Genomic DNA, 25,311 nt, shown 5'->3' with positions numbered 1-25,311 from the left:
AAGCAATGCTTCTGCCCCATCAACAGCTTGTCAATCAATGAGTCCTGCGAGCCTCCCTTTGATATCCAGCCAGACTTTATTGGCAGAATTTAATACTGAACCTTCTGGCAAAAACAAGTCGAAGGTGGCTGCAATTTGGTTTGTCACTCTCAAATGTATGCTCCTTTTTTAATGCTGGTACTTGCATTTTACCTACAAGACCCCTGAAGTGTGAGTGTAAAGAGACAAAACAGCAACAAAATCGTGAAAAGAGGTTTTTAGGCCAACAGACAAATAAATAATGCACTTGCAGTTGTACTGAATTGAAGCACCAATACACTAGACTCACAGGTTTATTATATATTACACAGTGCGAGATGGTCTAATAAAGACTGTATGATATCAGTTTGGAAGCATATCATCAACAAGGCAGTTCTCATGAACCATTAGCACATGCAGTATAGAATGTATTGCACTGTGATTTTTGTATGTATTCCACTTATATATTGCTCATAAAACTCAGGGCTTTCAAGATGGAAAGCGGAATTTGGGAAAAAAACAAAACTTTTACCACGGAAGGCTTGTATCATGTGGATGCGCCAACAGTTTTATTGTCATTACTTAGAATTCCTCATGGGGGTAACAGAAACTACACACTATAGCTTTATCTAGTGGGTTTTGGTGCCTAAACTTAACTGTCATTACGTCATGACGTTCACCCTTTGTCAACTAAACTCAACTGTAACGGCCACTGAAAGAATCATCACCCTGTGATTCTCTGTACCCTGCTCACAGTCACCTTTGACCCATTATGACTCGCATGACATTACGGATGAAAGCAAAAAGAAAGGGAAAGTTGGGCCCAAAAGTTAAAGTCCCCTTCTGGTAAATCGACCGCCCGCTCCCACTGTACAGAAGGGGGTCGTGCGTGATGTATAAGACTCTCCTCCAGCGCGCTTTGGAGGAGGGTCTGCCAAAGCGAATCTACCCTTCAGTTAAAGGAGAATTCCGGTCGATTTCAACATGTAGCTCTGTTGTTTGTGAATTTGGAGTGCTGTCAGTAGCGAGAAAAATAAACGATCGGTGTTGCCTACACTGTATTATCCTAAAGCAACAGTTTGCACCCTGGAGGCTGAAACAGCGCAAGTTTTAAACGTGCTTTTAGCCTCTTAACACGTTTGAAATGTCATTACAAGTGCCTACCCAAGTGAAGTGATTCCTTCCGAGTGAACACAGTGAATCTGACTGCAGTAGATGTGAAAGAAATGTATAAAAGTTGTGCAAGACTTCGGGACCGTCTACAAACTACAATACTGAAAAGAGGGTGAAGGGTGTAATTTGTCGTCGCAACATTCCTCGCAATAGTCGGGATTTATAAAGAATTTCCATCCGTAAAAATGTTCCCAGTTTTCCGCAAACTTTTGACCACACATGTGATCGTGCGTAATGCTCCGAAGGTTTTGTAGACTGCTTTTTAGTGAACTCCGATGGTATGCCCGTTTTCCGAACCTAACTCAGTTTTTGTGTTCCTGAACCCAACGATCCCGTTCTTGCTAAACCGACCCAGAGCCGGTCGCAGGGCCCAGCAAGGGGCTGCCAGCAACGGGGGAGAGGCAGGGCTCCTCCCACACCGTGCAGTGGAGGAAATGCGCTTTTCCTCCGCTGCTCTCCCCTGCCTCTCCCCGGGAAATGCGTTGTTTGTTTGATGTGTATCTGTGTGTGTGTCTGTGTCTGTGCGTCTTTATGTGGTCGTGTCTGATTGTAGGTGTCTGTGTATGGGAATGTTGTCTTTCTGCACCTGCTATTCCCACACAGTTACCATACAAGTTACCAAATTGTCACATTTCAAGCACTTTCACCTGTTTTGCACCAATAATGATCCAAAATATTGTTTCTATTTTTTACCTTTTTAATAATTGAATTTCCTTTCTCAAAAAAAATGAAAATGATCATAACAGGTGTGTGACCTATGATAACCAGATGTTACCCAAGTGTTAGTTTGTCCCATCTTACCAACAATAAAGGGTTTCTGGATTCCACTGCAATAATTATTGGGTGCAGGTTTTGTTGGAAGCATTTCAATTCATATCACAGCATGCTGATACAAAAGATCATTATAAAAGTTTGATTTCTGAAAATCAATGCCAGTGCCCATTCAGCAGCTTGTCAGGTTTCATTGGAAGCATTCTCATATTTCGTCAAAGCATGCCAGTAAAAAATTCATAAAAGTTACATTTAAGGAAATTCAAGGGATGCTTCTGCCCCATCAACAGCTTATCAGTCAATCAGGCCTGGGAGTCTTAATTTGACATCCAGCTAGACTTTAGTGGCAGAATGTAATACTGAACCTTCTGGCAAAAACTAGCAATGGCAGCAATTTGGTTTGTTACTCTCAAATGTATGCTCCTTTTTTCAATGCTGGTACTTGCGTTTTACCTACAAGAAGTTTGTCTTGTTGAAAAAAAAGGAAACATGACATGTCACTTCTGCATTTTGGTCCCAAATTTCTAACCCAGTCAAAGCTCTGTATTAACATTTTGAGGACGTATCTCACAAAGTGCATTTCCATCAACAAATAGCCCATCTAAAAAAAGGAAACCCGACAACTTGAACATGATTTAAACATCCACTGTGTCTGCCAGAAACATAGCAGACAAAAGTAAATGTTGGGTTGATGGCATGTAGAGTGACCCTAGATTAGTTAGAAAAGTTATTTAATAGCATTAACCTGAGTCAGGTAAAGCCATTTTGAGTGGTTTTAGAGAATGTACTGGTGCAGCCTGGAGTGGTGCACGTCTGGGACAAAAGCACTACTATAAAGCTTCAAACTGGAAATAAATACTGGAAACAGCTGTCAACATGTTGCTTAAATGCTCTGAGCAATAAAATGCAGCACATCTTCTTTGTGGCATCCATGTTGTTTCAACATTACGAGTTAAATCTCATGAAAACTCCGAAGTCGGAAGAACGACTTTCCAACTGGGGATATGGGACCATTCGAGGAGCACGTGTATGCACCATACAGTATGTACCGTGTGTAGAAGGCAAACAGGAAGAGCTGAAGCCATGTAGCATTGGGCTGACGGTAATTTCTTTATTAAAAAAAAGTTAGTGACATGTTTACTAAACTGAGGCTATAAACAGACACCAGTACATACAGTCATCACCCAGTACTGAAGAATATGTATTGACACCGGGTGTGTAAATGTCAATGTGCATCATCACACACGCAGACATAATGGGATCTTTTCAGTAAATATGTTGGGTATTTTAACCACACCCACATGTATTTGTATAACCAATGTTATTTCCGAACTCTCTTATCTGATTAAAAAATGTTATTTACTGCAGTGGATATTTTAAAAGACATTTTAGTAATTTAATGAAGAATATAAGGGGTTATGTTATTAATATCAGAGGTTGTCATGTACAATGTGATTTTGCCGAACAAATGTTGATGACATGTATGACAATAGTTACAGTTTAGAGTACTTGTTTTGATGATTTTATTGTGTGAATAGTTTGTTGAATTATTCCTATAGCTTGTTATAGGATGCATGATTGTGCACTTGCCACTAAAAAAGTAGAGCTTTTCTTATTTAAATCTGCACACATTTAAAAAATAATGGATAACGTCCTTCATGTTAAAGACAGTAGAGTTCTCACACTAAACCAACTCACTGTTGACTAAACAGAAGGTCTTGGATGCGTCAGTTGTCAGAATTGAGACCGACTGTAGCACAGTAGAATTAAAGACACACCCTGTAGTTTCGGAAGATCCCAGTAGCAATAACATACTATTCATACTAGTCACAATGTCAGTAAACCTAAAATTACAGGGCAGCTTTATACGGTATCAAACCTGCAGGACTGTTGAAGATATGTGGCTTTATTTGCAGAGACCTAAAAATAATTTTGTGATTGCTTTCAGAAAATGCAATTGTATAGTTGCAGGAATTGGCATACTAATTACTATATTTGGTAATTGTGGCAGATGCACTGACACAGCAATGATAAGTGTCACAAAGATGACTCGAGAAGCTGATTATGTGCAACATAATGCATCTTTAACCTAAAGAGAGAATTGGGTAGGACTCTCTGGCTTTGTGCTAAATTGGTTCGAATCATACTTACACTATAGGGGTTACTCCATTTCAATTGGTAGTTGAAATAGTCGTTCCTCAAGGATACATTCTCGGACCTCATATGTTTACGATCTTTATGCTTCCCCTTGCCTGGATTAAGGAGAATTATGACATCCCCTACCATATGTATGCAGAACCAACAGACTAAACAAACAGCCTTTTACCCCTGACAGACAAAACCACAAACCCTTCTTCTCCCTCTATAAAGACTTGTGTGCAATAAACCCCAAAAACTGGAAGTGCAATAACGTTATGTCTATTGTGCCACCTCATCGTGTTTATTTATATTGATTGTTATATTTTACTATTTCATTTTTTATTTTGTTGTCATTTTCTATTTTACTATTTCAATTTCATATTTCTGTTTGTCTGTGATTTAACTGTCGTATTGAGAGCTGCTCAATTGTGTTTCGTTATTGAAAACAATGACAATAAACATGTATTCTATTCTATTCAGATGATCACAACTCCGCATATCAGTATCAACACATCATTACAGTCCCTTACACGGGCTAAAAAAATTTATTGAAATTAGTGGATGTGCCAAAGGTTTTCACAACTTAACCCAGATACAATGGAAATAGTTGTATTTGGTCCCAACCAGGAAAGACTACAAGTCAGTCCCTACCTTGAATCCATGGTACTAAAAGCTACAGACCAAAACAGAAACATGTGGCAATGGACTCATACTTAAATTTCAACAAGCACATAGTCAGCCTACTACCACCTTAATAATAATTGTGTGGATTAAAAGGTTTCTGTCCAGGCAAGACACAGAAAAACTAGCAGGCTAGACTACTGTACAGTTGTTTTGACACCTGCCTCGTTTGGTTCGTTTAAAATGAACGCTGGAGCGTTTGGTCAGATAGTCTGGTTCGTATTGGGTGGTGTGAAAGCTCATCCGAAACTCTGGTGCAGACCAAACAAATGAACTCTGGTCCTCTTAAAAACGGGGGTCTCGGTTCACTTCAGGGGAGAATGCGATCTGAAACGGACTTGTATATGATTTGAGGGATGATAACTTTCAGATCCATAAGCTGTTCTGAGCACACGACAGGAAGTCTGCCATCTTGGATTTTGTATGTTAAGTTTCATTTTACGAACACATTTAAGGACTGTAGGATGCACAAATACTCAAAGATTTATGCAGCCGTGTTCAAACTAGTGATTTCTATTGATATCGTAATTGGGCTCGGGCATGGCATGTTGTCTCTCATTCATTCCATTTCTGATTCAACAACCTTATGGACGCCAGGGAAATCTCAACGCTGATAGGCTTTCGCCACATAGCTAGGGCTGCAACTAACAATTATTTTCTTTGTCGATTAATCTGTTGATTCTTTTCTCAATAAATAGGTCATTTGTTTTGTCCATAAAATGTCAGAAATTGGTGAAACATGTTGATCCGTGTTTCCCAAAGCCTAAGATGACGTCCTCACATGTCTTGTTTTGTCCACAACTCAGTCACAAACTGATTAATGCAAGTAAGCGTCACAGAACTTTCACTTGTTGGCATCATTGGCGTCGCCCAGCACTAATTCATGTCTTTGCATTGACTTTATATGTAAAAAATTTGCGCGGATTTGTGTGTGGTGTGAACACAGAATATGAAGTCTTGGTCACAATTTATTTCAGAGTGTATGAGGCATGCCATCATATCATGTAATCCATCTCTGCTGCCCACACGTTCTGAAACCAATAAAAGCACTAAAGAAACTTTGGCGATAGAGCTGACACATCTATACATTAAAAAAACTCAAGAGGAGAAGAAGGAAAGCTTAAAGTCAGCCTCTGAAAGATGGTGCATTCTAAGCGGCAAAAGATAATGACATTTAAATGAATTAATCCACTGCTGGAGCGCAACATTTGGAAATTTATCCTGATGAAAGCCAAAAGATTGGCTTTATTATTGGACCAAAGTGTGTGTCAATAGTAGAGAGGAGAGTGTCAATAAATCAGATCAATATAAGAAATCAATTCAATAACGACCCCGGTATTTGAACCCTAGATACTGTTGCTGTTTGCTCCTAAAGGTGTGGTACTTCCAGTCTCTAATACATACAAATAAAAAAGTAAAGACATAAGCTACAGAAAGACGAAAAGGCATGGTGCAATCTTATCAGGGAAATTAACAAATATTTACAATGACATCAAATAACTTATATATAATATAAAATCAAAGGCTGTATCTTAAAAGGTAATGTTTTTGGAAATGTCTCCACCAGGTTCACTTTTGAACCTAAACAAAACAAGTATGAATAGGCTATTACAGGGGTGGCTGCACCTTAAAATAAATGACGTTGTTTGGAGCCTGATGTCGTATTACCTGTTTTGTGTGAATGGCTATATAAGGTATTGTGTATTCAGTGAATGCCATTTATCAGCCAACACAAACAGGTGGAACTACAGCTTCAATCACTGCAGTCAAGACAAATCTTCAGCAGACCTGTAAGTATTTAAAGGATGAATATTTATCCAATTTCATTTAATGCAAGTCGTGTTTCCTGTCATTCTTTAATAACATTGCATTTATCTTTGTATTATAATAGTCATCATAATAATCATTACCAATGATTATATGTGATTGTTGTTGTTACACTTATCGGCTCCTTGTTTAATTTAATTTTTCAGGGGGAAAAGAGAAAATTTTTAAAAAGTGTTGTTAATTTGAAGACTTTAATTATTTAGTTGTATGTGTCTACAGCTACAACTATGTTGTGTATGTTGGTATTAGACAGATGTTTTTTTTTTAGCTTAAAAGTTTACTTAATGAAGAAAAAAAGGTTGTTTTCTTCCAGAAACAATGTAGACGCTTACGATAACACAATGACAGTACTTTTTTGTAGATCCTTACATTTATACGTGGTAGGTTGCATTTACAGTTAACAAGGTATTATTGTCTCAAAGATGCCATAGTTACAGTTTTTCTCAATCGATTTGGTACGTTTCTCCAAGCTCAGGTAACAGCTCTCAAAACAGTTAACACAGCAAACTAAACACTCTTATGTTGGCAAAACAGTTAAGTATTCACTGCACAATGAAAGACAGCATTTCATTCTAGTAATGCATTCATTCAAATTCAATATTAATGTCAAAACTAAAGGTGTGTTCTCTGTTGATTTGATAACAAATTCAGCTGAAGATACACAAAGAAATAAATGAAAATACATGTTTTTCATTAAGTTCTTTAATGAGGAGTTCAGGTGTTTACAGTTTTTTTTTTAGAGTCGCTAGGATATATTTCTCAACACTTAGGTCACTTTTTCAAAACTCTTAACACAGTTGTCTTAACCAACTTTCAGCTCGACACAGCAGTTCATTTCACATTCAATTGTTATTCTCCCATAACACTAGCAAAGGTTGACAGCCAACAAACACACTTTGTCACCCACAAAACAATGACCTAAAATACACTAACAACAGGTATCATTATACAAGATTTTCTTAAGTAAAACAAGGACACCTCTCTACTGTTTAGAATTCACTGCAATATATGTTACTGGAATGAATCAGACATGATGCAGAACGCTTCAGTATATTGTATGTCTTTTATTTGCACTGAGTAATTCCAAAATACAATAATTTGTATACACACCATCCACTGATACAGATACAATAGGAATGTCTCCTACTCGGTCTTCTGCATTTACTTCTGTAATGTGCAGCTCAGTCAGATGCCATGCAGAATACGAGTTACCTGTTGGTTTGCTGGAAAACTCTAACAACAGATGCCACTGTTGAGCATTGCAGATTTGGCTGCACTCTCTGACCAGCCTCTCTCATCGAGAGACCATGATTGATTACATGATCAATTACAGTTGCTCTAATCTCACCAGAGACTACAGCTCTCGAGCTTCCTCTTCTTCTTCCACCACGCATATGAATTCCTCACCCTCTCCCAGCCACTCTTCTTCCTCTTTCAGCCACTTCTCCATCTCTGGTTGGGTCCATGTTTACGTCACAATACAAAACTATTCTGAGGTTGTCTCCTTTTGTAATGAAATTGAAAGAGTAACACCTGTGTTAGGTGTTCAGCCATAATGAGAATCAGCTGTGGTTGGTCCAATTGTCCAATTGTTTTCATAGCCTTTAATTTTTCCGATTCAAAATATATTTCATTACAATAGTACTGTCGAAATGTCTTTTTCAGTTTTTTATTATGTTATTGTTTTGAAAACAGTATGTTAGCATGTGCAAATTGGCCTGTAGGTACATAGAGTTTTGGCGGTTGTTGTGTTGAAGTGAGAAAAGAATGAATGTCATTTGAAAGTAGTCATTGAATGCATTTTGAATGCATTTTGTGCCAAAGCAATGATAAATGATACACAGTTTAGCCCACATATACTTCTGTGGTGCTCACTGTGTGAAGAGTTTTGACAGAGTGACCAAAGTATTGAGAAATGCGTCCTAGCAACTGTAAAAAACTGTAACAATGAGTTGTCACCCCACAAAAAAATATTATGCAAATAAGTACATAGGTACATAAAAAATTTAATAAAAAATGTTCTGCATTCACTGAATCGAATAATTTATTTATCATGCCTCTCAATTACATCTTGCCTGAGAATTTCATCAACATCACAGCAAATATTTTCACGAGTCATGCATTGTGGGAAAAACCAGCTCTCACTCTTACGCCTCTTCCTTTTCCAATACTCATTCTTCTTGTTTTTAATGTCTTTTCTCCTCATTCGTCTTCTTTGTTGTTTTTCTCTTCCCCTTTTGAAGTTGTAATTAAGACAGCTGGGTGAACAATTAGGAAATTGGCTTTTTCTGTGTTGAGTGGATAACTAACTCATCAGATATTAATTTGGGGTTAATTGAGGACATAAGGTGTGCAACTGACTATTTTCCAATTCACAGTTTTGTTTGTTGTGTTTTGAAAATGGTACAAAAATGCTTGTGATCTTTGTGAAGACCAATGAAAAAGCTGCAAATGTTTTTCCTGATATATGTAGATTTGGTTGGCTGTATGAACAGCTGTGATAACATTAGGGAATTTTGTGCACAGCGTTTTGAGAAAATGATGCTTTTGATTTGTTATTTGTATGAAATGAAGGCAAGGCAGGCAAGGTAGCTTTATTTGTATAGCACATTTCAGCAACGGGGCAATTCAAAGTGCTTTACATAAAACATTAAAGAGCAGTTAGAAAACAATTAAAAACAATTTAAAAACATTAATAAACAAATTAAAAACATTAAAAGACAAGAATAAAATTGATAGTGCAGTATAAGAATAAAAGTTACAGTGCAGTATAAGAAATTAAAGTTAAAAAAATAGGTTATTTAAAGAAAAGCAACATCAGAAAGATAGGTATTTAGCTTAGATTTAAAAGAACTGAGAGTTGCAGTGGACCGGCAGGTTTCTGGGAGTTTGTTCCAAATATGTGGAGCATAAAAACTGAACGCTGCTTCACCATGTTTAGTTCTGACTCTGGGGACAACAAGTAGACCTGTCCCAGATGACCTGAGAGGTCTGGGTGGGTCATAGTGTATTAGCAGATCAGAAATGTATTTTGAAATAAATTATTTTAGGCACTAGAAGCCAGTGTAGAGACTTCAGTACTGGAGTGATGTGATCCACTTTCCTGGTTTTAGTGAGGACTCGGGCAGCAGCGTTCTGAATCAGCTGCAGTTGTCTGATTGACTTTTTAGGGAGACCTGTAAAGACACCGTTAATAAAAAGCATGGACAAGTTTTTCCAGATCCTGCTGAGACATAAGTCCTTTAACCCTTGATATATTTTTAAGGTGATAATAGGCTGATTTTGTAATTGTCTTTTTTGAAAACACCCGTTGGTAGAATATCAAGGCAACAGGAGGAGGTTTCCAGATGTTGTATAATGTCCTCCAGGTTTTTAAGGTTGAGCGTATGAAATTGTGTCATATTTAGGGCCCGAGCACCAACAACTGAAGGAATTATTGTTTCTTTGTTTCTTTCTTTCTTTCTTTCTTTCTTTCTATTATTATTTTCCCGTCAAATGAATTGGCTTTTTGAGGGGCTTAATATATTCAAAAACTCACCAAATTTGGCGGTCGCATCAAATTTACGTATTTTAAGGGTTTCGGGAATAGGCGCACAAAAATGGCTCGCTAGCGCCCCCTAGAAAGTTAAGAAAATTTAGCCCCTGCAGTGCGTTTAACGTAGACTCACGAAACTTGGTACACATATGTACCATGTCAAGATGTACAAAAAACGTCATTAGAGCCATACCCTAAACCCAACAGGAAGTCCGCCATTTTGAATTAAATGTTCAGAATTAGTGCGATTTTGGCCATTTCCACATGTCGTACTTTAACGAACTCCTCCTAGAGATTTCATCCGATCAACTTCAAACTCGGTCTGTGCCATCTTAAGAAGTTAAAGATGAAAAGTTGTTAAAAGAAAAACTTTTCATCATGGGACGTGGCCGTGGCGGGGCGGCCATTTTGTGCGTTTCGCCGCCGAAACAGGAAGTGGGTGTAACTCAACTGTACGTTGTCCAACTGGGTTGAAACTTTTCAGGATTCATAAGAGTCCAACCCTGAGGACAAATAAAGGCCGATATTTACTTAAAGTCATAGCGCCCCCTAGTGGCAACAGGAAGTAGGCCTAAAAGTCAAGGTGCTATACTTTAACGAACTCCGCCTAGAGATTTCATCCGATGAACTTGGTCTGTACCATCCCAACACCTTAAAGATGAAAAGTTATTAAAAGAAAAACTTTTCGTCAGACGGTGTGGGCGTGGCGGCCATTTTGAGTGTTTAGCGATGAACAAAGAAGTTGTTGTAACTTGAGTGTACGTTGTCGTATCTGCCCGAAATTTCTCATGATTGACAAGGGTCCAGGCCTGAGGACACTTACACACAGAGGCGCGAGGGCTGGTCCATCGCTGCTTGCAGCTTTAATGGAATTTGTTTTACGTGCACAGTGTGACAGCACATATCCTGTACTTGATATGGAAGCACTGACTGTTTGTCTAATAAATGAAGGATAATTTACTAACTGTTTAGGACAATTACAAAGTGTACAAATGACTGTGTTAACTGTTTTGAGAGCTGTTACCAGAGTTTTAGAATCACAAAACTTGGTAAACATATGCATCATGTCAAGATGTACAAAAAACTTCATTAGAGCCATACCCTAAACCCAACAGGAAGTCTGCCATTTTGAATTGAAAGTTCGAAATTAGTGCAATTTTGGCCATTTCCACATGTCGTACTTTAACGAACTCCTCCTAGAGATTTCATCCGATCAACTTCAAACCCGGTCTGTGCCATCTTAAGATGTTAAAGATGAAAAGTTGTTAAAAGAAAAACTTTTCATCATGGGACGTGGCCGTGGCGGGGCGGCCATTTTGTGCGTTTCGCCGCCGAAACAGGAAGTGGGTGTAACTCAACTGTAGGTTGTCCAACTGGGTCGAAACTTTTCAGGATTCATAAAAGTCCAACCCAGAGGACAAATTAAGGCCGATATTTACTTAAAGTCATAGCGCCCACTAGTGGCAACAGGAAGTAGGCCTAAAAGTCAAGGTGCTATACTTTAATGAACTCCGCCTAGAGATTTCATCCGATGGACTTCAAACTTGGTCTGTACCATCCCAACACCTTAAAGATGAAAAGTTATTAAAAGAAAAACTTTTCGTCAGACGGTGTGGGCGTGGCGTGGCGGCCATTTTGAGTGTTTAGCGATGAACAAAGAAGTTGTTGTAACTTGAGTGTACGTTGTCGTATCTGCCCGAAATTTCTCATGATTGACAAGGGTCCAGGCCTGAGGACACTTACACACAGAGGCGCGAGGGCTGGTCCATCACTGCTTGCAGCTTTAATGGAATTTGTTTTGCGTGCACAGTGTGACAGCACATATCCTGTACTTGATATGGAAGCACTGACTGTTTGTCTAATAAATGAAGGATAATTTACTAACTGTTTAGGACAATTACAAAGTGTACAAATGATGATGTTTTGAGAGCTGTTACCTGAGTTTGGAGCAATGTACAAAATCCATTGAAAAAAACTGTAATGTAAAGAAATTTAATGAATTAATTTTAACATATGAAATAAGTGACTTACTTAATTTTGATTGTTCAACAATTTACTATATTGCCTAAATATCAGGATGTAGTAGTTTAAATACAGATTTTAGTTGATAAATTCAGCTATTATGTTCTCATTACTTAACTGAATCTAACTAAATTAAATCATTATATTTCTTCACCAGTAAAGCGCCTTCCCAAAATGATGATAAAGATCTGCGTCCTACTTCTTCTGTGTGTTGGTAAGTTCTAAGTTATTAATTGGAAATAAATGTTGTGCTGTAAACAGAAGTCTAAAATGTGGATTCAAAATCTGAAAGTTATACTGGTCGACCATGACGTTGAAGACCATCAGACAATGCACTTGTCAAATGAGTTTGAAATGTTGAACTAAATGTGCACCTGATCAAACAATTTCTACTCAAAACAGGCTCTGGCAACGTACAGGCCATCACAACAGCTGCCCCAGCTATAACCACAACTGCACCCGCAGTAACCACAGCAGCCCCAGCAGTTACCACAGCTGCCCCAGCAGTAACTACAGCGGCCCCAGGAGTAACGACAGCAACCCCAGCATCAACCACAGCTGCCCCAGGAGTAACAACAGCTGCCCCTGCATCAACCACAGCTGCCCCAGGAGTAACGACAGCAACCCCAGCAGTAACGACAACTGCCCCAGCATCAACCACAGCTGCCCCAGGAGTAACCACAGCTACCCCAGCAGTAACCACAGCGGCCCCAGGAGTAACGACAGCAGCCCCAGCAGTAACGACAACTGCCCCAGCATCAACCACAGCTGCCCCAGGAGTAACAACAGCTGCCCCAGCATCAACCACAGCTGCCCCAGGAGTAACCACAGCTACCCCAGCAGTAACCACAGCGGCCCCAGGAGTAACGACAGCAGCCCCAGCAGTAACGACAACTGCCCCAGCATCAACCACAGCTGCCCCAGCAGTAACTACAGCTGCCCCAGCATCAACCACAGCTGCCCCATCAGTAACAACAGCTGCCCCAGGAGTAACAACAGCTGCCCCATCAGTAACAACAGCTGCCCCAGCATTAACCACACCTGCCCCAGGAGTAACAACAGCTGCCCCAGCATCAACCACAGCTGCCCCAGGAGTAACAACAGTTGCCCCAGCAGTAACAACAGCTGCCCCAGCATCAACCACAGCTGCCCCATCAGTAACAACAGCTGACCCATCAGTAACAACAGCTGCCCCAGCATCAACCACAGCTGCCCCAGGAGTAACCACAGCGGCCCCAGGAGTAACAACAGTTGCCCCAGCAGTAACAACAGCTGCCCCAGCATCAACCACGGCTGCCCCATCAGTAACAACAGCTGACCCATCAGTAACAACAGCTGCCCCAGCATCAACCACAGCTGCCCCAGGAGTAACCACAGCTACCCCAGCAGTAACCACAGCGGCCCCAGGAGTAACGACAGCAGCCCCAGCAGTAACGACAACTGCCCCAGCATCAACCACAGCTGCCCCAGGAGTAACCACAGCTGCCCCAGCAGTAACTACAGCGGCCCCAGGAGTAACGACAGCAACCCCAGCATCAACCACAGCTGCCCCAGGAGTAACAACAGCTACCCCAGCAGTAACCACAGCGGCCCCAGGAGTAACGACAGCAGCCCCAGCAGTAACGACAACTGCCCCAGCATCAACCACAGCTTCCCCAGCAGTAACTACAGCTGCCCCAGCATCAACCACAGCTGCCCCATCAGTAACAACAGCTGCCCCAGGAGTAACAACAGCTGCCCCAGGAGTAACAACAGCTGCCCCAGCATCAACCACAGCTGCCCCAGGAGTAACAACAGTTGCCCCAGCAGTAACAACAGCTGCCCCAGCATCAACCACAGCTGCCCCATCAGTAACAACAGCTGACCCATCAGTAACAACAGCTGCCCCAGCATCAACCACAGCTGCCCCAGGAGTAACCACAGCGGCCCCAGGAGTAACGACAGCAGCCCCAGCAGTAACGACAACTGCCCCAGCATCAACCACAGCTGCCCCAGGAGTAACCACAGCTACCCCAGCAGTAACCACAGCGGCCCCAGGAGTAACGACAGCAGCCCCAGCAGTAACGACAACTGCCCCAGCATCAACCACACGCTCCCCCGGAAAACAAGCTGCCCCAGCGAGTAACTGTAACCCGCCCCAGGAGTAACGACAGCAACCCCAGCATCAACCACAGCTGCCCCAGGAGTAACAACAGCTACCCCAGCAGTAACCACACGGCCCCAGGAGTAACGACAGCAGCCCCAGCAGTAACGCACAACTGCCCCAGCATCAACCACAACTTCCCCAGCAGTAACTACAGCTGCCCCAGCATCAACCAGAGCTGCCCCATCAGTAACAACAGCTGCCCCAGCATCAACCACAGCTGCCCCAGGAGTAACAACAACTGCCCCAGCATCAACCACAGCTGCCCCAGGAGTAACAACAGTTGCCCCAGCAGTAACAACAGCTGCCCCAGCATCAACCACAGCTGCCCCATCAGTAACAACAGCTGACCCATCAGTAACAACAGCTGCCCCAGCATCAACCACAGCTGCCCCAGGAGTAACCAACGCCCCAGGAGTAACCACAGCTGCCCCAGCAGTAACGACCAACTGCCCCAGCATCAACCACAGCTGCCCCAGGAGTAACCACCACTACCCCAGCAAGCCAGCGCCCCAGGAGTTAACGACAGTAGCCCCAGCAGTAACGACAAACTGCCCCAGCATCAACCACAGCTGCCCCAGGGTAGCAACAGCTGCCCCAGCATCAACCACAGCTGCCCCAGTAAGTAACCACAGCTGCCCCAGCAGTAACTACAGCTGCCCCAGCATCAACCACAGCTGCCCCATCAGTAACAACAGCTGCCCCAGGAGTAACAACAGCTGCCCCATCAGTAACAACAGCTGCCCCATCAGTAACAACAGCTGCCCCAGCATCAACCACAGCTGCCCCAGGAGAACGACAGCAGGCCCCAGCAGTAACAACAGCTGCCCCATCAGTAACATCAGTTGCCCCAGCATCAAGCACAGCTTCCCCAGGAGTAACCACAGCTGCCCCAGCATCAACCACAGCTGCCCCAGAATTACGACAGCAACCCCATCAGTAACAACAGCTGCCCCAGCATCAACCACAGCTGCCCCAGGAACAACACAGCATCAACCACAGTTGCCCCAGGGTAACGACAGTAGCCCCAGCAGTAACGACAACTGCCCCAGCATCAACCACAGCTGCCCCAGGAGTAGCAACAGCTGCCCCAGCATCAACCACAGCGGCCCCAGGAGTAACCACAGCTGCCCCAGCAATAACGACAACTGCCCCAACATCAACCACAGCTGCCCCAGGAGTAACCACAGCTACCCCAGCAGTAACCACAGCGCCGCAGGAGTAGACGACAGTAGCCCCAGCAGTAACACAACTGCCCCAGCATCAACCACAGCTGCCCCAGGAGTAGCAACAGCTGCCCCAGCATCAACCACAGCTGCCCCAGGAGTTACCACAGCTTCCCCAGCAGTAACTACAGCTGCCCCAGCATCAACCACAGCTGCCCCATCAGTAACAACAGCTGCCCCAGGAGTAACAACAGCTGCCCCATCGTAACAACAGCTGCCCCATCAGTAACAACAGCTGCCCCAGCATCAACCACAGCTGCCCCAGGAGTAACAACAGCAGCCCCAGCAGTAACAACAGCTGCCCCATCAGTAACATCAGTTGCCCCAGCATCAAGCACAGCTTCCCCAGGAGTAACCACAGCTGCCCCAGCATCAACCACAGCTGCCCCAGGAGTAACGACAGCAACCCCATCAGTAACAACAGCTGCCCCAGCATCAACCACAGCTGCCCCAGGAGTAACAACAGCTGCCCAAGCATCAACCACAGTTGCCCCAGAAGTGACGGTAGCCCCAGCAGTAACGACAACTGCCCCAGCATCAACCACAGCTGCCCCAGGAGTAGCAACAGCTGCCCCAGCATCAACCACAGCTGCCCCAGGAGTAACCACAGCTTCCCCAGCAGTAACTACAGCTGCCCCAGCATCAACCACAGCTGCCCCATCAGTAACAACAGCTGCCCCAGGAGTAACAACAGCTGCCCCATCAGTAACAACAGCTGCCCCATCAGTAACAACAGCTGCCCCAGCATCAAACAACAGCTGCCCCAGGAGTAAACGACAGCAGCCCCAGCAGTAACAACAGCTGCCCCATCAGTAACATCAGTCCCCCACATCAAGCACAGCTTCCCCAGGGTAACCACAGCTGCCCCAGCATCAACCACAGCTGCCCCAGGAGTAACGACAGCAACCCCATCAGTAACAACACTGCCCGCATCAACCACAGCTGCCCCAGGGTAACAACAGCTGCCCAAGCATCAACCACAGTTGCCCCAGATAGCGACAGTAGCCCCGCAATGCGACAACTGCCCCAGCATCAACCACAGCTGCCCCAGGAGTAGCAACAGCTGCCCCAGCATCAACCACAGCTGCCCCAGGGTAACCACAGCTTCCCCAGCAGTAACTACAGCTGCCCCAGCATCAACCACAGCTGCCCCATCAGTAACAACAGCTGCCCCAGGAGTAACAACAGCTGCCCCAGCAGTAACAACAGCTGCCCCAGCAGTAACAACAGCTGCCCCAGCATCAACCACAGCTGCCCCAGGAGTAACGACAGCAGCCCCAGCAGTAACAACAGCTGCCCCATCAGTAACATCAGTTGCCCCAGCATCAAGCACAGCTTCCCCAGGAGTAACCACAGCTGCCCCAGCATCAACCACAGCTGCCCCAGGAGTAACGACAGCAACCCCAGCAGTAACAACAGCTGCCCCAGCATCAACCACAGCTGCCCCAGGAGTAACAACAGCTGCCCCAGCATCAACCACAGCTGCCCCAGGAGTAACAACAGCTGCCCCACCATCAACCACAGCTGCCCCAGGAGTAACAACAGCAGCCCCAGCAGTAACCACAGCTGCCCCCGCATCAACCACAGCTGCCCCAGGAGTAACAACAGCTGCCCCAGCATCAACCACAGCTGCCCCAGGTGTACAACAGTTGCCCCAGCAGTAACAACAGCTGCCCCAGCATCAACCACAGCTGCCCCATCAGTAACAACAGCTGACCCATCAGTAACAACAGCTGCCCCAGCATCAACCACAGCTGCCCCAGGAGTAACCACAGCGCGGAGTAACCACAGCTGCCCCAGCAGTAACGACAACTGCCCCAGCATCAACCACAGCTGCCCCAGGAGTAACCACAGCTACCCCAGCAGTAACCACAGCGGCCCCAGGAGTAACGACAGCAGCCCCAGCAGTAACGACAACTGCCCCAGCATCAACCACAGCTGCCCCAGGAGTAGCAACAGCTGCCCCAGCATCAACCACAGCTGCCCCAGGAGTAACCACAGCTTCCCCAGCAGTAACTACAGCTGCCCCAGCATCAACCACAGCTGCCCCATCAGTAACAACAGCTGCCCCAGGAGTAACAACAGCTGCCCCATCAGTAACAACAGCTGCCCCATCAGTAACAACAGCTGCCCCAGCATCAACCACAGCTGCCCCAGGAGTAACGACAGCAGCCCCAGCAGTAACAACAGCTGCCCCATCAGTAACATCAGTTGCCCCAGCATCAAGCACAGCTTCCCCAGGAGTAACCACAGCTGCCCCAGCATCAACCACAGCTGCCCCAGGAGTAACGACAGCAACCCCATCAGTAACAACAGCTGCCCCAGCATCAACCACAGCTGCCCCAGGAGTAACAACAGCTGCCCAAGCATCAACCACAGCTGCCCCAGGAGTAACAACAGCTGCCCCACCATCAACCACAGCTGCCCCAGGAGTAACGACAGCAGCCCCAGCAGTAACCACAGCTGCCCCGCATCAACCACAGCTGCCCCAGGGTAACAACAGCTGCCCCAGCATCAACCACAGCTGCCCCAGGAGTAACGACAGCAGCCCCAGCAGTAACAACAGCTGCCCCATCAGTAACATCAGTTACCCCAGCATCAAGCACAGCTGCCCCAGGAGTAACCACAGCTGCCCCAGGAGTAACGACAGCAGCCCCAGCATCAACCACAGCTGCCCCAGGAGTAACCACAGCAACCCCAGCAGTAACCACAGCGGCCCCAGGAGTAACGACAGCAGCCCCAGCAGTAACGACAACTGCCCCAGCATCAACCACAGCTGCCCCAGGAGTAACAACAGCTGCCCCAGCATCAACCACAGCTGCCCCAGGAGTAACCACAGATTCCCCAGCAGTAACTACAGCTGCCCCAGCATCATCCACAGCTGCCCCATCAGTAACAACAGCTGCCCCAGGAGTAACAACAGCTGCCCCTTCAGTAACAACAGCTGCCCCATCAGTAACAACAGCTGCCCCAGCATCAACCACAGCTGCCCCAGGAGTAACGACAGCAGCCCCAGCAGTAACAACAGCTGCCCCATCAGTAACATCAGTTGCCCCAGCATCAAGCACAGCTGCCCCAGGAGTAACCACAGCTGCCCCAGGAGTAACAACAGCTGCCCCAGCATCAACCACAGCTGCCCCAGGAGTAACAACAGCTGCCCCAGCATCAACCACAGCTGCCCCAGGAGTAACGACAGCAGCCCCATCAGTAACCACATCTGCACCATCAGTAACAACAGCTGCCCCAGCATCAACCACAGCTGCCCCAGGAGTAACGACAGCAACCCCAGCAGTAACAACAGCTGCCCCAGCATCGACCACAGCTGCCCCAGGAGAAACAACAGCTGCCCAAGCATCAACCACAGCTGCCCCAGGAGTAACAACAGCTGCCCCAGCATCAACCACAGCTGCCCCAGGAGTAACGACAGCAGCCCCAGCAGTAACCACAGCTGCCCCCGCATCAACCACAGCTGTCCCAGGAGTAACAACTGCTGCCCCATCAGTAACAACAGCTGCCCCAGCATCAACCACAGCTGCCCCAGGAGTAACGACAGCAGCCCCAGCATCAACCACAGCTTCCCCAGGAGTAACCACAGCTGCCCCACCATCAAGCACAACGGCCCCAGCAGTAACAACAGCTGCCCCAGGAGTAACAACAGCTGCCCCAGCATCAACCACAGCTGCCCCAGGAGTAACAACAGTTGCCCCATCAGTAACAACAGCTGCCCCAGTATCAACCACAGCTGCCCCGGGAGTAACAACAGCTGCCCCATCAGTAACAACAGCTGCCCCAGCATCAACCACAGCTGCCCCAGGAGTAACCACACCTGCCCCAGGAGTAACGACAGCAGCCCCAGCAGTAACAACAGCTTCCACATCAGAAACATCAGTTGCCCCAGCATCAAGCTCAGCTGCCCCAGGAGTAACCACAGCTGCCCCAGGAGTAACAACAGCTGCCCCAGCATCAACAACAGCTGCCCCAGAAGTAACGACAGCAGCCCCAGCAGTAACCACAGCTGCACCATCAGTAACAACAGCTGCCCCAGCATCAACCACAGCTGCCCCAGGAGTAACGACAGCAGCCCCAGCAGTAACAACAGCTGCCCCATCAGTAACATCAGTTGCCCCAGCATCAAGCACAGCTGCCCCAGGAGTAACCACAGCTGCCCCAGGAGTAACAACAGCTGCCCCAGCATCAACCACAGCTGCCCCAGGAGTAACAACAGCTGCCCCAGCATCAACCACAGCTGCCCCAGGAGTAACGACAGCAGCCCCAGCAGTAACCACATCTGCACCATCAGTAACAACAGCTGCCCCAGCATCGACCACAGCTGCCCCAGGAGTAACAACAGCTGCCCAAGCATCAACCACAGCTGCCCCAGGAGTAACAACAGCTGCCCCAGCATCAACCACAGCTGCCCCAGGAGTAACGACAGCAGCCCCAGCAGTAACCACAGCTGCCCCCGCATCAACCACAGCTGCCCCAGGAGTAACAACAGCTGCCCCAGCATCAACCACAGCTGCCCCAGGAGTAACGACAGCTGCCCCAGCATCAACCACAGCTGCCCCAGCATCAACCACAGCTGCCCCAGGAGTAACAACAGCTGCCCCAGCATCAACCACAGCTGCCCCAGGAGTAACAGCTGCCCCATCAGTAACAACAGCTGCCCCAGCATCAACCACAGCTGCCCCAGGAGTAACCACACCTGCCCCATCAGTAACAACAGCTGCCCTAGCATCAACGACAGCTGCTCCAGCAGTAACCACAGTGGCCCCAGGAGTAACAACAGCTGCCCCAGCATCAACCACAGCTGCCCCAGGAGTAACCACAGCTGCCCCAGGAGTAACCACACCTGCTCCAGGAGTAACAACAGCTGCCCCAGCATCAACCACAGCGGCCCCAGCAGTAACAACAGCTGCCCCAGCATCAACCACAGCTGCCCCAGCAGTAACAACAGCTGCCCCAGCATCAACCACAGCTGCCCCAGGAGTAACAACAGCTGCCCCAGCATCAACCACAGCTGCCCCAGGAGTAACAACAGCTGCCCCAGCATCAACCACAGCTGCCCCAGGAGTAACGACAGCAGCCCCAGCAGTAACCACATCTGCACCATCAGTAACAACAGCTTCCCCAGCATCAACCACAGCTGCCCCAGGAGTAACGACAGCAGCCCCAGCAGTAACCACAGCTGCACCATCAGTAACAACAGCTGCCCCAGGAGTAACGACAGCAGCCCCAGCAGTAACCACAGCTGCACCATCAGTAACAACAGCTGCCCCAGCATCAACCACAGCTGCCCCAGGAGTAACCACAGCTGCCCCAGGAGTAACCACAACTGCTCCAGGAGTAACATCAGCTGCCCCAGCATCAACCACAGCTGCCCCAGGAGTAACGACAGCAACCCCATCAGTAACAACAGCTGCCCCAGCATCAACCACAGCTGCCCCAGGAGTAACGACAGCTGCCCCAGCATCAACCACAGCTGCCCCAGGAGTAACAACAGCTGCCCCATTATCAACCACAGCTGCCCCAGGAGTAACCACAGCTGCCCCAGCATCAAGCACAGCTGCCCCAGGAGTAACCACAGCTGCCCCAGGAGTAACAACAGCTGCCCCAGCATCAACCACAGCTGCACCAGGAGTAACGACAGCAGCCCCTGCAGTAACCACAGCTGCCCCAGGAGTAACCACAGCTGCCCCAGTATCAACCACAGCTGCCCCACCAGTAACCACAGCGGCCCCAGGAGTAACCACAGCGGCCCCAGGAGTAACAACTGCCCCAAAAACAACCACAGCTGCCCCAGCATCAACCACAGCTGCACCTGCATCAACCACAGCTGCACCTGCATCAACCACAGCTGCCCCAGCATCATCAACAGCTGCCCCAGCATCAACCACAGCTGCACCCGCATCAACAACAGCTGCCCCAGCATCAACCACAGCTGCCCCAGCATCAACCACAGCTGCATCCGCACCTACAACAGCTGCCCCAGCATCAACCACAGCAGGTCCAGTTTCAACTACAACTGCCGCACCTACAACTGTAGCACTCACAACATCTAGTCTGTCTTTCAGATCTGTTAAAGACACTTTTACAAACGACTTGCTGAATCCATCATCATCAGCCTTTCAAAATCGAGCTGCATTGATAAAGGAACAGGTAAGTCTCACCCTCAGAACGAAATATTCTTGTACACCTATTGAATTACTTTATCAGAGAGCTCAAGCACTCACCAAAGAACTGAACAATCCCTTGACAGTCTACATATAAAAACGTCATTTGTTCAAATTTCCAGAAAGAATCGATGGCAGAGACATTTAAAAACAACTTCTTTTGTTTCTGCAGCTTGAACCTTTCTTCCAAAGGACATACTCATCATCCTTCAGGTCCTTGACAGTGGTGTCATTCAGGTAATTTAATTTATGTTCAGGTAATATAATTTAAGAATACTGGACTTAATCTGATATTTCAAACTATATTATGTGTTTCTCTTTCTGCAGAAGTGGATCAGTCATCAACACCATGGACCTTAGCTTTGTAAGCACGATTGCCCCTAATAACACTCAGATTGGAAGCACTTTGATCAACGCAGCTTCAAGCGTCAGTGGCTTCGACATTGAAAGCAGCTCTATCACCGTGAATGGCATATGTAAGCAATATTAAGTGCTACTTGATCAAAATAATTTAAAAAGGTACACAACTGTCCATTAAACTAATGTTTTGTTTCGTTCTCCACATTTACAGCTTCGGGTGGAGTAAGCCACAAAATCAGTCTCGTCACTGCATCCTGCCTGGTACTGTTGTCATGGCTACTCTAAAGCAAGCAATAGCATCCGTGCTGAATTTCCATCAGATGATGACAGTGATGACTAATATGAAAAGGGAATTTGTTGTCAGTAAATATCCAAAATTCATGATTGCCTTAAGGCTTGACAGCTTCGGATAAAGGTACTATCAAATGAACTTTGTAAAACCCCTATAGAGGTTAAACAATTGTGCAATACAAAATAAAGGACAAAAGGGGGTATGTTACAGTATGTGTATGTATATTTAGCCTATATGTAGCCTACATGTGTGCATATATGTATGTAAATATGTATGCATGTGTGTATATGTGTATGTGTATGTATGTGCTACAGACAAACTTGATGTATATTATTTTGACAAGCATACATATAACTTTTAGTAACTGCTGTTAACAGTGACACAGAACCATATGAGCCATATGCAGTGATTGGCCACAAGAAAAAATGTCTAATCTTATGTCTAATATATTCAAAAACATTTAATATCCATATTGCAGTTAATTTGTATTTGATAGCTTTAAACTGTAAGAAATGTATTTTGTGGAAACTCTGCTGCACACTGTGGTGATTGTTGACCATTGTCTGCATTTTTATGTGTGTTAATATTCCATCTAATATAAAAAAGTATTAAAGTGTGAAATACAAGGAACAGGAGTGTACTTGTGTTCGTATGATGCAGCATCAAACTCATACTTGTTTCTTCTAGTAGTGTGTGGTAAGCCCATCATTACAGAAAATTATTTTCATCACAGGGCAATTGTGAGCAGTTTTGACAAATGTAAACCATGTGGCACGTGTGATAATAAATAAACTTTAATAAACTTTATTTTTATTCACTCAGCCTTTATTTAAATCTTTAGGAATCATTGAAGGCCTGCCCTCATTTTCAGTAATGTCGAGAGTACAATTTAAACAGAATAAATACTCTAAAAACAACAACCAGACCACAACAGAACACAAGTAACAACAGAGGACATTAATACCTGTCGAGTGAACTGAGAAGTCCGGTTTAACCCTTTGAGGTCTAACGGCATATTTAGATATCTTCTTAAATTCTCATTGTAAGGGTATTTTCATATAACCTGATCCCCATATGTTTCATATCAAAATGTTCAGAACAAACTCGGCTTTCTGTACAATGATGTACTAATTTTGCCATAGCAATGTATAAAGAGATAACGCGGCCTCAATGTGGAACTATTTCTCAAATCTCTTGTGAAAACATACCTACACTCAATTGTTTTCGTGCTTGAAATAGTTTATAAAAGTATTGGGTTCACAAAAGTAGGGTAATATGTGAATGAAATAGTAAATAAATGTCTAAAATAACATTTTATAATATGCTGATACAAGGTAGCACCATGCAGAGCACCATGCAAAGCACCATGCAGAGCACTGTAGCGGCTGAACACGTTTTGTCTGCCGTAGATTTGTCTTGACTGCAGTGATTGAATATGTGAGGCTCTATGATCAACACAGTCTCACTCCCTACTCGTCAAATGTATGACGCATGGTCAAGGACCCTGGCGTCAAGTTTCAACGAAATAGGGGTACCCTTGACGTTATTTTTCGACGAGGGGGTCCGTCAGATAGACATTCATGTTATTCCCTCACCGTCGGATATCGACGAAAGAAAAAAACACGCCCCCCGCCCCTTAACTCGAAATCTATGACAGTTATTATTGGTATTTTTAGCCCAATAACCACTGTTTTAATCAACATTATTCACGAGATATTATCATGGTTTATATGTATTTATTTTAATGTTATTATTTCGGTCTATTTCGGCCAGGGAAGCTGGGTGGCTTTTTTGTTGATTTATATTTTTTAAACTATAACGCTACATCTATCAACATTTATTTAGATGTTATCATGGTATTAATTTCTTTATTTTAATAATATTATTTCGGTCTTATTACCGGTGAAATATTACAGTATATGCTGTAATACAGAACATTACGATATGATCCTAGCAGGACGCATTCAAAGCCGATATCCCCCAATGCAATGCGGCCATTCATTTCAAAGAATCTGGCAGCGATCAGCGGGTCTTTAACGTCAGGATCGCTTCAATATACATATGTACAGTCAGTGGTTGTGTCACCAGCAACAACACGTTGCTCAGTTTTGTTCCAGTAAGTTATGAACCATAATAACGTTTAAACGAATCCGCGGAAAACTCCGGAAGTGACGTAGTACGTCCCGCTCAGCGGATACGAAGATACAAATATATAATATTCGTAATATTAATGTTTTTTTCTAATGTTGTATTTGAGGAGTTAAACAATAAAGATAGTTATATTAAAATACAGTTTCATTTATTTGTCTACGTTTAAACGAATCCGCGGAAGTGACGTGGAAATTCCAAACCTCGTCTGTGAAAGAATGTTCCACGTTGTACGTGAGAATTTACACAATAAAATACTAATAATGAAAAGAAAATGGTGTTTTATATTTAGCACTTTGATTTGCCTTATATATACTGTATAAAAAACCTACAGTTGAGTGTTTAGAAATACAGCCTAATGGCTTGTTTGACTAATTTCCATTTGTTTTGAATTGTACTGTTGTGAAAAACAATAAACTATATACAAAGAGAAGCATTTTTTATTTTATTTTCCATGCATAGTTATTTAAAAAGGCAATTTTCTAATTTTGCAGTTGATGAATATTAATAGCAAAGACTAAAGGGGAAAAACATGAGTATATTTATGTGTGGGACTTAGTTTGATTTAAAATCACACTGCATTATTAGTTGTTTTAAATAATTTACTTTTTTGAAATATCAATTTACGGTAGGCCTAACATATTAATTATTATATTCAGAAGATGATCCTCATATCAATCACCGTGGTTACAGCTTGTAGCCATCCTAACCTTTGTAGCCTTTACTGAGACTACCTTTTCAAAATTAAGAAGGGACTAGTTTTAGGAAGCATTTTCAGGAAATTAAAAGGATAAGCAGATTTT

The 25,311-nt window shown here is 44.8% G+C and overlaps 1 protein-coding gene and 1 long non-coding RNA gene across 2 annotated transcripts; both read left to right on the top strand.

Moving 5' to 3' along the window:
- The first annotated feature begins 6,511 nt into the window (after positions 1-6,511).
- On the top strand, positions 6,512-12,807 carry LOC120570812. The gene is made up of 3 exons (XR_005641139.1): positions 6,512-6,572; positions 12,324-12,380; positions 12,569-12,807. It is a non-coding gene; the product is annotated as an uncharacterized LOC120570812 (long non-coding RNA).
- Positions 12,808-16,547: 3,740 nt separating this feature from the next.
- On the top strand, positions 16,548-23,177 carry LOC120570928 (integrator complex subunit 2 homolog). The gene is made up of 6 exons (XM_039819624.1): positions 16,548-16,564; positions 17,369-17,442; positions 21,465-21,694; positions 21,881-21,945; positions 22,036-22,184; positions 22,280-23,177. Exons 1-6 carry the CDS (start codon positions 16,548-16,550, stop codon positions 22,351-22,353), a joined length of 609 nt encoding a protein of 202 aa, XP_039675558.1. The 3' UTR covers positions 22,354-23,177.
- Positions 23,178-25,311: the final 2,134 nt, after the last annotated feature.

Source organism: Perca fluviatilis, chromosome 13 (genome assembly GCF_010015445.1).
Source record: "Perca fluviatilis chromosome 13, GENO_Pfluv_1.0, whole genome shotgun sequence".
NCBI classification, from domain to species: Eukaryota; Metazoa; Chordata; class Actinopteri; order Perciformes; family Percidae; genus Perca; species Perca fluviatilis.
This window is presented reverse-complemented; position numbering and strand designations above follow the sequence as displayed.